The 13,467-nt window shown below is 53.2% G+C and overlaps 4 protein-coding genes across 4 annotated transcripts; 1 reads left to right on the top strand and 3 right to left on the bottom strand.

The window, feature by feature from the left end:
- Nucleotides 1-4,763: 4,763 nt before the first annotated feature.
- SODALDRAFT_361989 (hypothetical protein) lies at nucleotides 4,764-5,103 on the bottom strand (the record flags this gene model as incomplete). The annotated part of the gene is made up of 2 exons (XM_028614421.1): nucleotides 4,764-4,803; nucleotides 4,937-5,103. The coding sequence occupies 2 exons, from the start codon at nucleotides 5,101-5,103 to the stop codon at nucleotides 4,764-4,766; spliced, it is 207 nt and encodes a 68-aa protein (XP_028464023.1).
- A 700-nt stretch (nucleotides 5,104-5,803) lies between these two features.
- SODALDRAFT_281942 (cell division control protein 2-like protein) lies at nucleotides 5,804-7,122 on the bottom strand (the record flags this gene model as incomplete). Its single annotated transcript, XM_028608317.1, has 3 exons — nucleotides 5,804-6,062; nucleotides 6,162-6,837; nucleotides 7,086-7,122. 3 exons carry the CDS (start codon nucleotides 7,120-7,122, stop codon nucleotides 5,804-5,806), a joined length of 972 nt encoding a protein of 323 aa, XP_028464024.1.
- Nucleotides 7,123-8,206: 1,084 nt separating this feature from the next.
- SODALDRAFT_341175 (hypothetical protein) lies at nucleotides 8,207-9,514 on the top strand (the record flags this gene model as incomplete). The annotated part of the gene is made up of 2 exons (XM_028613020.1): nucleotides 8,207-8,480; nucleotides 8,691-9,514. 2 exons carry the CDS (start codon nucleotides 8,207-8,209, stop codon nucleotides 9,512-9,514), a joined length of 1,098 nt encoding a protein of 365 aa, XP_028464025.1.
- Nucleotides 9,515-9,715: 201 nt separating this feature from the next.
- On the bottom strand, nucleotides 9,716-12,452 carry SODALDRAFT_325596 (alcohol oxidase; the record flags this gene model as incomplete). The annotated part of the gene is made up of 9 exons (XM_028609996.1): nucleotides 9,716-9,745; nucleotides 9,893-10,572; nucleotides 10,645-10,740; nucleotides 10,828-10,881; nucleotides 10,978-11,388; nucleotides 11,487-11,619; nucleotides 11,773-12,038; nucleotides 12,142-12,174; nucleotides 12,245-12,452. The coding sequence occupies 9 exons, from the start codon at nucleotides 12,450-12,452 to the stop codon at nucleotides 9,716-9,718; spliced, it is 1,911 nt and encodes a 636-aa protein (XP_028464026.1).
- Between the last annotated feature and the right edge of the window lie 1,015 nt (nucleotides 12,453-13,467).

The following is a 13,467-nucleotide window of genomic DNA, read 5'->3' on the forward strand; positions in this document are numbered from 1 at the left end:
ACATATAAATTGAACATATGTCACCTCGACCGCCCCCCGCGGCCGGGGGCCTCCGGGCACCCACTCTTGACTGTCTGTCCTCGGAATGCGTTTTTTGGGAATATTATATGAATACATGGCCATGGCACTTCGGAAAGGTCCATTCCATGCGGACCGATCCAGAGCGGTCGAACCCCCTTTGAAGATTTCGACGGTGATGAGAGGGATATATCTTCGTAGTGGTTTCCGTGCCAGACAGTCAACGGGGCCGTATCGCTGCCACCCTCAATATGTAAATATGTGTATCTTATAACCCCTCCATTCCTCGCGCGTTCAGTGTGACTTGTACTTATTATCCTCTAGTAAACCAATGGAGTTCCACATCCCCAGGGGACGGACTTATAAGTCGATGGGGAATTCAATTCGGATCAACCCTGCCATGGCCGTTTCAAAAACGCCTATTAGTGGGATTTTGTTGAAAGAGTCGTGGGACACGACTTGCATATGCCGTACGAAGTGCCGGACAGTAATAATCCCCCAAAATGTCGCGGAGGAGCTTCTCGCCCGCGTTGCTGCCAACACACGCTGCAAATCCATCATAAACTGGTAAATCCGCTTTTTCTTGTGTACGTGTACCTTAGGTGGCGACGGATACAACGCAAACATCAACGTCCCACGCGTTTTCCAGTCGACACATAAGACAACTCGCAACAGGTCTCCACCACCTCACAACGTGGAAGGAGTTAGTGAGTTGATATCCGAATTGAGAATGGCTAGGACACGCAATAATCTTACGAACACCGGCAGGGGATGAATTGCAGCCTGCCTACCCGCCATGAAAATGAACGGATGGTAGCCTGATCAACCTCTCAAAAGGAGAGGCTAGTTGGACAAATATAGCATCCTCCCTGACGCAACAAATCGAAATCGATACTTCCCTCTGAATACAGGATTCGTCTGGAAGTCCGCCGGGCCAAGGCCGTACACAAGCTCTGGTTGGAAGGTAGACCTCAACGGGACGAGTCACCCCGAAATACGCGAGGCCAATGAACGAAGAAGAATCAAGACGTAGGGGAACATGTCGAAACAGTTGCTTCTCCGTACTGGTCATGTGGCTGAGGCAGGGGTGCATAGATTGTGGCTGGTGAATCCCAAAGGGTGTACGTTGTACGAAGGAGTTCATTGGACATGGTTCGGCAAACAGTTGGACGCGTGATAAGGACATTCATTAGAGCGAGGTTCAATCTTGTCCGAAGATTGGATACGTGGCAGGGATATGAGCAGCTATTGAGAACCTGATGCCTACATATTCGTAACTTGCTGCACCACGTATGTGGTTCGATGGGAACGGGAACGAGGAAAAGGAGACAAATGAACCCCCGTCTGCGCCTCGCATACTCGCCTGTGGGACGTTCCAGCACCCCCTGGCACAGCTGAGAGCGAAAGGTAATTAATTAGTAAACATGCGGTGACTCAGCAGACCCCTAACCCTGCGATATGCCAAGTGGTTTATCAGATGTTTGTTCGTCGGTTCGGTGAGATGGGGTCGCGTGGTTCAGCTGACAGCTGACCTACACGTACCTTAATTACCTAGGTACCTTAGTACACATGGTACCTTAATTATCGTCGATCTGGGCTCTCCCACGGCAAGCGGGGTGGGGCCGCAAGCTCCCTCCCGCGCTTGATTGGAAACGTAGCGAGCACCGAGCGGGTTGCTTAGTCGTGGTGATACCGAGGAATCCGGATGAGATACCCAACTCATCAAGCCCACGCTTCTTTCACCCTGTTAGTTACATGCAACACATACCATTTCTCAGCTTGCTATGACAAAATCCACACGAAGTAGGCCAATCTTACAAATTGTGTCGGCACATTCGTCTCTGGCTAAGACAAGCGTTTTCAGCCCTATGACGTGTGCGCAAAAACTCCTCACCGGCTTCGCCGCTGTCCACCCCCCCCAATCACCAAAAAAAAAAAAAAAGCATCCCAGAGCGGCGTTGCCGCATGAGCAAAACCGCCGCGCTAATACGTTCTGATCACTCAACCATTACCATCGCGGAACACGCCCCGACTGCTTTCGGGCACTGCACAAACCCAAAACAGCGGTCCAATCCAATGCAGCCGGGAAAACTGCCGTGACCTTTGCGGCCTCAATCGGGGTAGGCAAACGTCACGGGGGAGGGCGATGCCGAGGGGCTCGGTCCACGGAAGGAATTGTCCCGGAGAGTATGTCATCTAAATGTATGGATACACACAACGCTGGTTCACGATGTTATCCGAGGAACTACGGAGTACATGTAGTATGCGACCCAGTCAAGGTGCAATGTCATCACAATGGCTTCGTCGCATCGATTATGTGGAAGGCAACGCGGCACTGTTCCATGATTTCTTCACGAGCATGAAGAGGCGCAGCTTCGCGGACGAACCCCGGCCCTCCTTTTGGTCGTGTTAGCCGTCTGTTGCGCCTTACGGCATTTTCGTGGCCCGGCTTATTACTTGCCAGCGCCCTCTCGCGAAAATTTGAATGAAACTGGGGCGGTCGCCTACTGCACCCGCACCCCTTATTGTCTGGGTTGCACCTGCCACCACCATGGTCGCGACGATAGCATCCCCCTTTCGTTGCTGCACAACCATCACTTCGACTTCCCTCGGGCCGCGAACGTGCTAATTTCGTTTCGCATTGGAATACCAAATAATAAGATGACAGGAGAGTTGCCGAATTTGCTTCATACAACAAAGCAGAGGAGGGGCCAACGGCGGCTAACCTACTCAATGCCGGCGTGGTTGGCTTCAATTGGACAGGGATAGGTACTGGGAAGCGCGCCTGTACGTTTCACCAACCACCAACCGCAACATCACCAAGCGCCTAGTCATACGTATCATGTTAATGATGTATTATCCAACGCGTCTGCCAGCCAACAGACCTCCGTTGTCTGTAACATTACCATGACGACGAAGCCCGACTTTCCTCTTAACCCCAAGTTCGCGACCCGTATCTTCTCTTTGAACCCCCTCCCTCCGCATGGAAGACTGTAGCTGCCATACAGCGTCAAATTGGCCAGTCTTCATCTCGAACGCAACTATCAACGCGCGCCTAGGGTGTCAGGGAAAATGCTTTTAGAAAAGGACGAGTAGAGGTCGCGACATTCGGCCGCTAGCAGACAACCCTGGAACAACGTAATCCCAGCGTCCGGCCTCTGTCAGGGGAAGTCGAAATAAACCCAACAGTGTGCGAAGCAGCGGCAACCATCAAACAGTCATACAGCGGCGTAATTACCCCAACACAGTCCGTCCACCCGGGATGTCACAATTAGAACCCAAGGTAGTCTCCAACCCTCCATGCCGTGGCTAAGGAACATCCGATGGATCGGAGATAATTTCTAGGGCAAGCGACCCTGAAGACAGAAGAAAATCGGAGATACGATACGGAAGTGTCAGCTTGAATTAGCGTCAGGCAGTTACAGAAGGTACGGAAACGTCGGTGAGGCCATACGTTTACCGGATCCGGAGACCGGCGTTTCCGCTTGACCTGTCACTACAAACTTGCCAAGTTCGGAACCAAATACCTGGGTTCTCTGTGCCATTCGCCTCGACTTGCGATAATCCCTCTCGCTGCCCATTTTTCACCGGTTCCCATCGAAAGGGGCCTCGAGCCACCGTGAATTTGGCGGCCTGAACACTACCTAATTAGAAACATAATATTTCCCCTTCATTTCTCCTGCACCTGACTGTTCTGGAAGCATTTCCCGCAAGCCATATGTCTCTTCGGTGTACTACCACTCTACCACTCTGCTGATTGTTCCGCTTTTTTGAAAAAGGCAGTAGACGGGGTAATCGATGAGAAGTCATGTAGCAGTTTTATCTCCTACAGTCGACAACGCAAGCCGCGCAATGTAAAGTCATCTCATAGCGACAGAAGTGAGTTTTAGGCCTAGAGGTAAGAGATGGGGGGATAACCGGAATGCGGACTGAGTAGCAGGCCATGAATTCGAGCCAAGAGACGCAATACCCCTACGGTCCAGGGTAGTAACCCATAATACTGCCTGCATTCACTTCTGGGTAGTTCCATCTTGAGGCGAGACCGTCCTGATGACTGCTCAGGCTGATCTGATTCCACATTCAGCTCTACCTTTCACAGACTCTCCACTTGCATCTCGGCCTCTCCACATCTTCACTACACGTACTCCGATCCGAACCCCTCACTTTGTCCTTATGTCCTAGCGTTCGCCGAAAACCGATCCGTGTAAGACCCGGGGTAGAAGAATCGCAGGGCTCAGGGTTCCTCCAGTCTTTCTTTGTCCTTGCCTAGTAGACATACAGACCCGAATATACGGTAACACAACTCATAGCGCCGAGCTTGAAATTTCCGAGACACAACTACCGGTGACGAAAGCGGGCGCACATCAAGGCGAGCCACGACTGCGAGGAAAAGCACAAAAAATGGCCTAGAAGGTGGAGAACCCCGCGACAGAGAGATCGAGTCTAAGAACCATTGGGCTGTCTGCTAAAGAAAAAACCAAATGGGGACGACAGGAGCAGAGGAGATTGAACCCCCCCTTCCTTTCCTTTTCCCGTTTTCGTCGAGGACGCGACAGATGTGCCATGTCTCACTCCGGTAAGTCCCATCCCCGTTATTTTACCCTTATACTTCTTCGACCATCTCGACGAGAAGCGGACATTACCAGATAGTCGGGCCCAGATCAACTCACGTCGGCGACGAACCGTCCCCATTTTCTCCCCACTCCCTCGTCGGTATAGGCCTAGGCTGCATGGCATCACGATGATCAGCGGTTCACCTTCGTCCGTTTCCGGACTGGTTTGAGCCTAAAATGGAGACAGAGACGCAAAAAGTTGACAACACACCGCTGCCTACACAGAGACTAGATCTTTATAGGGCCATACCACAAAGGACCACCTTAGGAAGCCAGTGTCTCGGAAGAGAGGGACAGATCGCCACTGTGGGTGGGCATGGCGATGGAGCTTGCCGTTGCCATGTGGCCGCCACACATAGCCTGCCGTGACCAGACCGAGTTGTTGGGCCAGGGACGGACGAGGTAGGCTTAGCGTCATCGGAGCAGGAGCATGGAGAAGTCGGGCCATCGCAAGGCTAGCAGCAGTCACCATGATGAAGGGTCAAGTAGCGTCATTTGTCTGTTTTTTCGTTCTTTTTTGGTTCATTAGCAGTATGTCCTAAACTTGCCATGGCCGTCGTCGTGTCTCATTTATCCGCTACAGACATGACAGGAATAAAATAACAAGAGAGGAAGAAAAAGAGAAGTAAACTAGCAAGCCTCCTCAGTTTGGTCATGAAAAGAGGTCAAGCTGGGCATGCGTAGACAAGTCAGAGGGGGCCGAGTGCAGGCTGCCATCTGAGGTATTCCACGTCACAATGACGGCCTTTTCCCTCGTGTATCTCCGCCGGGCCGTCGTCTGGGCGAGCTTCCAATCAACAAGTGATGGGAAGGAAATGACCACCATCATAGATGTGTGCTGACATCCGAATCTTCCACGTCGTCAAGTCGTCCTGGATGACGTTACTTCGGCGCGCGTATATGACCTCGTGGGTTATAAATATAATTCATCGTAGGCTCCTAATGGGAGACCTGTAAATGGATACGAGTGGAGAGCAAGTGAAGTCCACGGTATCCTGAAAAGCCATCGACGAAGAACACATAGTAATTTGGCCGCGGCAGGGGTAAAGACGGGGACAACGTCGTCCGGGGGCCAAGAAAGAAAAGAAAGAGAGAAAAACCCCTTGGCCGGAGTCGCATTAAGAATAACAGAAGTATATCCTGTATGCGTTGTCGCTCGTCGCTTTCTTTCTTTAACGATACCCGTTGGTCCTAGTGTTATGGTGGGCGCCAGGGTACGTCTCGAAGTACGGGTGGTTGCAAGACTGCTTGGCAGAGATGCGCCCGGCAGGGTCATAAATGAGCATCGTCTCCAGTAGATCTAGACCAACCTCGTCGAGATTCGAGCAGAGAGGCTGGCTCTCGTCACGAATCCATTTGGGGAAAGAGCTCTTGAAGTCGGGGTAAGAGGTGACGCCAGGCCAGACCTCCTCACTTGGCGTTCCAAGAGTGCTACGTACGCGTGAGAGAGAGATCGAAAAGACAAAGAGAGCAAAAAATAAATAAAAATAAAAATGAGGGGGAAGTGGGAGAAGAGGGGGGGTGGCCTACCGGAAAATTTTGAAAATCTCGTCAATCTCCGAGTCGCCCGGGAAAAGGGGCTTGCGAGTGCACATCTCTGCGAAGATGCAGCCAACCGACCACATGTCAACGCCGGTCGAGTACTGACGACCGCCGAGCAGGATCTCTGGCGCACGGTACCACAAAGTGACAACCTCATGGGTGTAGGTCCGCAGGGGGACGCCGAAGGCGCGGGCGAGGCCGAAATCGGCGAGCTTGAGGTTGCCGTCCTTGTCGATCAGGAGGTTCTGGGGCTTCAGATCACGGTGGAGGATGCGGTGGGAGTGGCAGTAGCGGATGCCGTCGCAAAGCTGCCACATGAACTTTTGGATGACGGCCGGGCTGAGGCCGAGGCGGGAATGGATGTCGGAAGCGCCGTCGGGGAGGGGTTTGCCGCGGCCGCCGTCCTTAACCGGGAGCGCCTCCATGTACTTCTTCAGGTCGAGATCAAGGAATTCGAAGACGAGGTAGAGCTTGTGGCCATCGGCGTGGACAATGTTGAGGAGACGGACAATATTGGGGTCGCGCATCTCCTTGAGGAGGGAGATCTCTCGGATGGCGGTGGAAGGGACGCCCTCGTCCTCGGCTTCCAGACGAATCTTCTTGAGTGCTACTATGCGGCCTCCATTGGAAAGATCGCGGGCCTTGTATACGACCCCGTATGTACCTGTAGGAGAATGGAACAGAGGTTAGCAAGGGTCGATCGGTAGAGGATGGGAGACGAAACGAGGATCACGTCAAACGGTAGGTATGTTGTACCAGCATCAGCAATGGGGTGGAATGGGTAGTGAGATAAAATACTGGATGGAGAGGAAATGCAAGAAGGGATGATGGATATTACCGACCCCGCCCCGGGGGTTGTGGAGGAGTAGGATCCAAGCAAGGGAGAGGAGTGCAGTTCCATTCGCAACATACCTTCGCCGATCTTCTCAATTTTCTGGTAATTTTCCATGGTGACGACGGAGATATTGGGTCGTCGGGAGATGGAGTGAAAGGATAGGATTCGCCCAGCTCAGTACGGACAGCGTCCCACGGTGAGAGAAAGGTGAGAGTGTTTCTGGTGGTGAGGACCGGAGTCGGTCAGGATGGCTCGCTAGGGATGGAGACAATCGAGTCGGTCTAGGGTAAGACGGAAACGAGGGGCACAAAAGCGGCGGGGCCCGCGTCGGAAAGTTAGACTGTGTGGAATCGGAAATGAAAGGAGATTCGTTCACGGGAAGAAGTCCATAAGATCGAGGATGCAACCGATGTTTTGTCTAGAATGGAATCGGGGGCTGCTGTGCTGTGCTGTGCGGTTAGTAGAGGCTTGGTTGTCGATGAATGTCGGGTCTGGGTAGAGGCCAAGCAGAAGTGAGATGTCAAAACAAGACAAGGGTCAATGGTCTCGAGGCCGACAGGGCTTTTGTTGAGGGTGAATTAAAATTAAAAATAGCATGTGGCCCAGGTCTGGTTGGACACCCAGGTTGTTGTCGTGTGCTGTTGCTGTTTACTCCCTGTTTACAGTGGGATGCGGGGGGACCTATTTTTCCCCTTTTAAGGTACGAAACAAAAACAAAACCGTACCTGCCCACTTCGTACTTTCAGCGTGTTGTGACCCAACCGTGGATCGCGTACCTGATGTGTAACAGAGGGCAAGCCACAGACACGCTTTTCTTCCGATTCGACAAAATCCAATTGGTTCAAGTCGCGTACCTGACCTGGAATACAGTAGGCGTGTGGCTGACGATAGTGGGGATCATAGGCAACGGTTCATGGCGCCCAGCCACAGTGAGGGGTCAGTATTTTCCCCAACGACATCACGTAAGGACAAAGAAGAAGAAAAGAAGAAGAAAAGAAGAAGAAAAGAAGGGGAAAAAAAGGGGGGGGGGGAAAAGAAGCCATCTCAAGACCACGCGCCGTAGTTTCACCTCAGTTCGCCCCTGACCTCACGAGAACCTGAGAGATCCGATCCCGAAAGTATCCCAAAGATTCTGACTGCATCTCGTATTCTATTCAATTAATCACACAATAATACAATAATCATTCTCACTCTCGCTATGGCGACAGACATCACCCAATATGACGCACATGAGCAACCGTCAGATGAGCTCAGAACAACCTGGAAGTCATATTCGAAGACCGAACATAAGAACTTGCTAAATCATCCCGACATCGATGATCCTAGATCAGAATCTCAGAGGAAAGAATATCGTGTCGCTGGGACAATGACCGCCGAGCAAATGACCGACGCCTTTACCCATATCCACAAAGGCTCTCTTGATCTTTCTTCGGTGCAGGACACTCCCATTTTATACCACCCCTTAATACCAGGTGCGTCTCTCGTCTGCTTTTTGTCACATTATGTATATATATATTTATATTTATATTTATATTTATATTTATATTTATATTTATATTTATATTTATATTTATATTTATATTTATATTTACATTTATATTTATATTTATATTTATATTTATATACATACATACATATCGTCTTCCGCACGACGAGCTAACTGTGGTGCAATGAACGTAAAGGTCTCCTGATCGTGCCCAACCTCGTCCCTCCGCCCGTTCAGAAGTCTCTACTGTCTCTCCTGGTCCATCGTGACCTCAGCATCCCGCACCACCAAACCAATATGCACCTTCACTATGAACTACCCTATCGTCAACTTACTCAGCAAGCCGCCGAGGGCAGTGATCAGCAAGGCCTCTCATTCTTCTCCTATCCTCCTGACTCAGCCCCAATCTTCACACCCAAGGATCCTTCCGTTCACAAGCCCCTCTCCATGAAGCAGGTTCTCGACAGACGCCTCCACTGGGTCACTCTAGGAGGCCAATACGACTGGACCAATCGCGTCTACCCGGGCCAAGAGCCGCGCGCTTTCCCCTCCGACCTCGCCCGCTTCCTGGAGACACTTTTCCCTGAGACCCGTGCCGAGGCCGCCATCGTCAATTTCTACAACCCAGGCGATACCATGATGATGCACCGCGACGTCAGCGAGGAGTCTTCCAACGGCCTCATCAGTGTCAGTCTCGGCTGCGACGGCCTCTTCATGATTGCCCCCAACGAAACCATCGACGCTTCAGCTTCGGAGGACAAAGAGGCCCAGAAGGACGGGAGACACGAAGATGCTACAAAGCAAAAACCTTACCTCCTACTCCGTCTTCGCTCGGGAGACGCCATCTACATGACCCAAGACGCTCGTTTTGCCTGGCATGGCGTCCCCAAGGTTCTCAAGGGGACCTGTCCCGATTTTCTGCGTGACTGGCCCGCCGAGGAGGATGGCAGATACGAGGCTTGGAAGGGTTGGATGGCAAACAAGAGAGTCAACTTGAATGTCAGGCAGATGAAAGACTGATCGGCGGCAATGAAAAGAAGAAGAAAAAAACCCAAGGGGCAGTATTACAAGATAAGGGTAATATCGTTGGTTTTCATTCGGTTCGCATATAAACTGCCGGCAAATACCCTTTATCACGCCAACGTCTCTCTATCTTGGCTCCGCTACAGGAACCCTGTCTACCCCCGGCTATCATCGATCTTGGGTCTTCAACGCTTTGGATCAAGCCCGCTCCTTGATCAGGTCGGCGGCCTAGACCACGCATAAACATCAGCATCAAGCTCATCTTTTCTCGACAGATTGTGCTGTGCGGTAGGGTGGGGCTTGTTGGGTGAGGAACAGGGGAAGGAAATTGGGGGGGGGACACTCTTCTGCCCTGAAGAGAACGACACGACTCACCTTCTCAGCCACAGCGTAAACCGGCTGCTGAGTGTATGCGCCAGGCAGTTCAGGCTGGATACTGGCATCGATGACACTGAGCTTCTCAACGCCATAGACCAGGAGGTTCTCGTCGACGACGCCGCCAAGCTCGCGCGGCATCATGGCCGCCGTGCCGACAGGGTGGAACGTGGTCGGGCTGACCTGGGAACGGACCGCCTGGCGGAGGGCTTCGTCACTCGTCACTTGTGCGCCAGGGCTGAACTCGATGGGGCCGTACTGTGCTAGCCTCGTCTCGGTGAAGTAGCGCCGCGTAAACCGAATAAACTCGACTTGGATGTCGATGTCGGCCGGGTTGCTGAGCGCGCGGTAGTCGACCACCGGGGTCCCGAAGTAGGGGTCCGTCGCGTTGATCTCGATGGTGCCACGCGACAGAGGGTGCAGGTACACCACCGAGCCTTCCATTTGGGAACCCCGGATGAACAGGTTGTAATTGGCCGCGTCCATGGACCGCAGCGCGTCGGCCAGCCGGGACTTCTGCGCCTGGTAGCCTGCCACGACTGTCTCGTCCGCTCCTTCGTGGAGGTAGGCAGCGGGGTCCTGGGCTTCGTATGCAGCCGCGATGGCCTCAAATCGTTCGGGGGCGACGACGGGGAAGGGCAGGAAAGCAGCGGCGTTGCCAGACGCGATCATCAATGGGCCTAGCGAAGGAGAGCAACGACGACCATGTCAGTTTAAGCCGGGTTCTCATACACGGGAATACGATTCATTACCTGTGCGGTTGGCGGCAAACTCAGCTTCCGCCAGCGCCCTGAAAGTCGCGTTACTCTGCAGATCGCTCGGGTTAGGACTGAAGTTCCAGTTTGTGACTAAGGTCAAGATAATCGTCAGTCTTGAGGCTCACGCGACACCCGTAACCCCAGTCTAAGGACGGGCATTGTTCAGGTACCACTTACAGTAGAACAAAGCCTGCGCGCCCAGTGGGTGGTCCTGGAAATTGGCTCCGACACCTGGGTTGCACAATTAAGTCAGCTCAACGATAACCTCCAGTTCGGTTCCATGTTGAACGACTTAGAAGGGAAATCGCCTTCATGTCGACTACCCACCTGGAAGATCAACCAAAACGTCAATGCCGGCCCTCTCGAGGACAGGCCGGGGGCCGATGCCGCTAGCTTGCAAGACCTGCGGGGTGTAGATGGTACCGGCGGCGATGATGACTTCCTTGCGAGCGCGGACGGTCCTGGCCTGGGAGGTGTCCCTGGAGTTGGAGTCGACGTACTCGACGCCCACGGCCTCCTCGTCCTCGAAAAGGACGCGAACGACCCTGTGGCCCAGGATGGTCTCGTAGTTGTCGCGCGCGTTACCCTTACCGGCCCAGTACTCGCTCATGGCGAACGAGCGACGCACCTGGGTGGGCTCGAACGAAGCAGGGTACCAGAATGCGCCGGGGTCGCCGGCTCCGGAGTCGACGGGGAACTCGATGCCCTCAATGTCAGCGAACGCATCCATCTGGGCTCCTGTGATGAGGAGTCAGTATACGAGCGATCAACCTGGGGTTGCAAATGGGCTTCTGGGGAGGCCAGAAGAAGAAGAAGAAGAAGAAGAAAATACGTACGCATGAACGGCCAGTGGAAGGTAGGGAAAGACGCGTGAATGCCACCGTCGTCCTCTCCGCCCCAGTAGCTCGTGTCGTACTTGATGTTGAACTGCTCCACCATTTCTGGTGTAGGGGGGTGCAGCCGCCACGACTAGGTCAGGTGTTAGTTGTCCTGTCGGATCATATTTCATTGCTGGGTACATAATAAACAAAATGAAAAGACGAATAAACAAAAGAAAGAGAACCCGAAAGCCGGAAAGAAAAAAAGGAAATTAGGGAGACAGAGGACAGAGGACAGACGTACCTTGCGGAAGTACGGGAGGAGGTTGTCCCAGTTCCATTCCGAGCAGGGCCCGAAGTAAGAGCCCCAGCGGTCAATATCGGCCTTCTGGGGTCGGTGGACCTGCATACCGTTGACGCCGGACGAGCCGCCGAGCATGACGCCGCCGACGACGCCGGTGACCCGGTTCCCGAGGTTCACCTGAGGCACGGAGGGGAAGTTGAAGGACAAGGACGAGTTCTGGTAGGCTTGAGAACCGCCAGAGACGTTGTTGACCGAGCTGTCATTGCCTGTGCGAATGTTGTTCAGAAGGGAGAAGTCTTCCGGTCATGTAATGGGAAAGAAAAGGGTGCAGCCACGGAAGAAAAACAAAAGAAAACTAGAAAAACCTACCGAAGAGTCCTCGCTCGATGACGAGAACGGTGTCTAAGAACATTGATGTGAGCTTTCCTTGTTATGGTACGTGCCATGCCTGCTTGGCTTCATGGTGTCTTACACTCGCCGCTCTCAGTGAGCCTGTCGGCAACAGTCAAGCCGGCCGTGCCTCCTCCCACGATGACATAGTCGTACTCGTCCTGGACGTCCTCGACTTGCCGTAGGATCTTGGTGTGGGAACTGGACCGGGGGATGGTCATGGCTTGGACGCCGGCAGCGCCCATGGCCAGCCCGCCAAGCGCGGCGAGCAGAGCACGAGATTTGGCCATGTTCGTAACAGATCGGACTCAGGCTAGGAGTAGAAGGGTAGCGTTTCCAGGGAGGATGGAATAGCGAGGCCTGAGGGTAAAAGGCGCCTTCCGCCGGGGAAGGGGGGGGGGAGGACGGGGTAGGATATCGGCTTCATTATATACATCCGCTTGCGACTATGAGTCCCCGGCTCCTGGTCATGCTGGATGGGGCAACCAAGTCTCCCGCATCAAGGACCAAGGAACTCAGAACCAAAGGATCACTTTTCGATTTCACCCCCTTTCTCTTTCTACAGGCCCACACCCGGCAAATGTGACAAAAAACTTCTAGCTGTATCTGTAGACGGTACCCTGGTCGACCGGGGAATAATTTGCGGGAGCATATATTAACCACACAGAGGAGGAGGGGCATCAGAAGTCTGACATGCTGCCTCTACCGCCTCCCACTACCGCCTCCCACTACCGGGGCGGGGCGGAGACGGGGACCAACGGTGAACCGCGACGCGTAAGGGTTAGTATGGTACAGGTGCCGAAAAGGATGTTCGGGGAGCCGATTCCGTGAGGCGACAGGGAGAGAGGGGCCCCCGCTGCCCCGGACCAACCCCAAGAAGCGGGTGAATTCGAAGAATGGTATTATGGACGTGGGGTTTCTTATTTGAGGCCGTGATATATCCGTACGTGGGAACATGATCCGACCCCGCGATTTGATAATACGACGCCGAACAAGGTAGATTATGCTGCGGTGTTCAACTGAATAATTTCAGGAACTGGGACATTCGTATTCATTGTGGGGGAATATGTTCACAGGGCGACATGTGTCCTGTGGACTGAATTGGTTCCAGTCAGGGTGATTTGTCCGTTGACAAGTCGTCCGAATGGGTAGGCAGAGCATGTCAGTGTGTCGATGTCAGGCATCATCATCCGGCAGCCATCCGGGGATATTTACCTGCGAGGGCATGTCTGAGCCCCTCTGGGTCCTATTAGGATAAATGCAAGGTTACTTCGAACTGCGTGCTAGGATTCTGCAGGTCCCGTC

Source organism: Sodiomyces alkalinus, assembly GCF_003711515.1.
Source record: "Sodiomyces alkalinus F11 unplaced genomic scaffold SODALscaffold_9, whole genome shotgun sequence".
NCBI classification, from domain to species: Eukaryota; Fungi; Ascomycota; class Sordariomycetes; order Glomerellales; family Plectosphaerellaceae; genus Sodiomyces; species Sodiomyces alkalinus.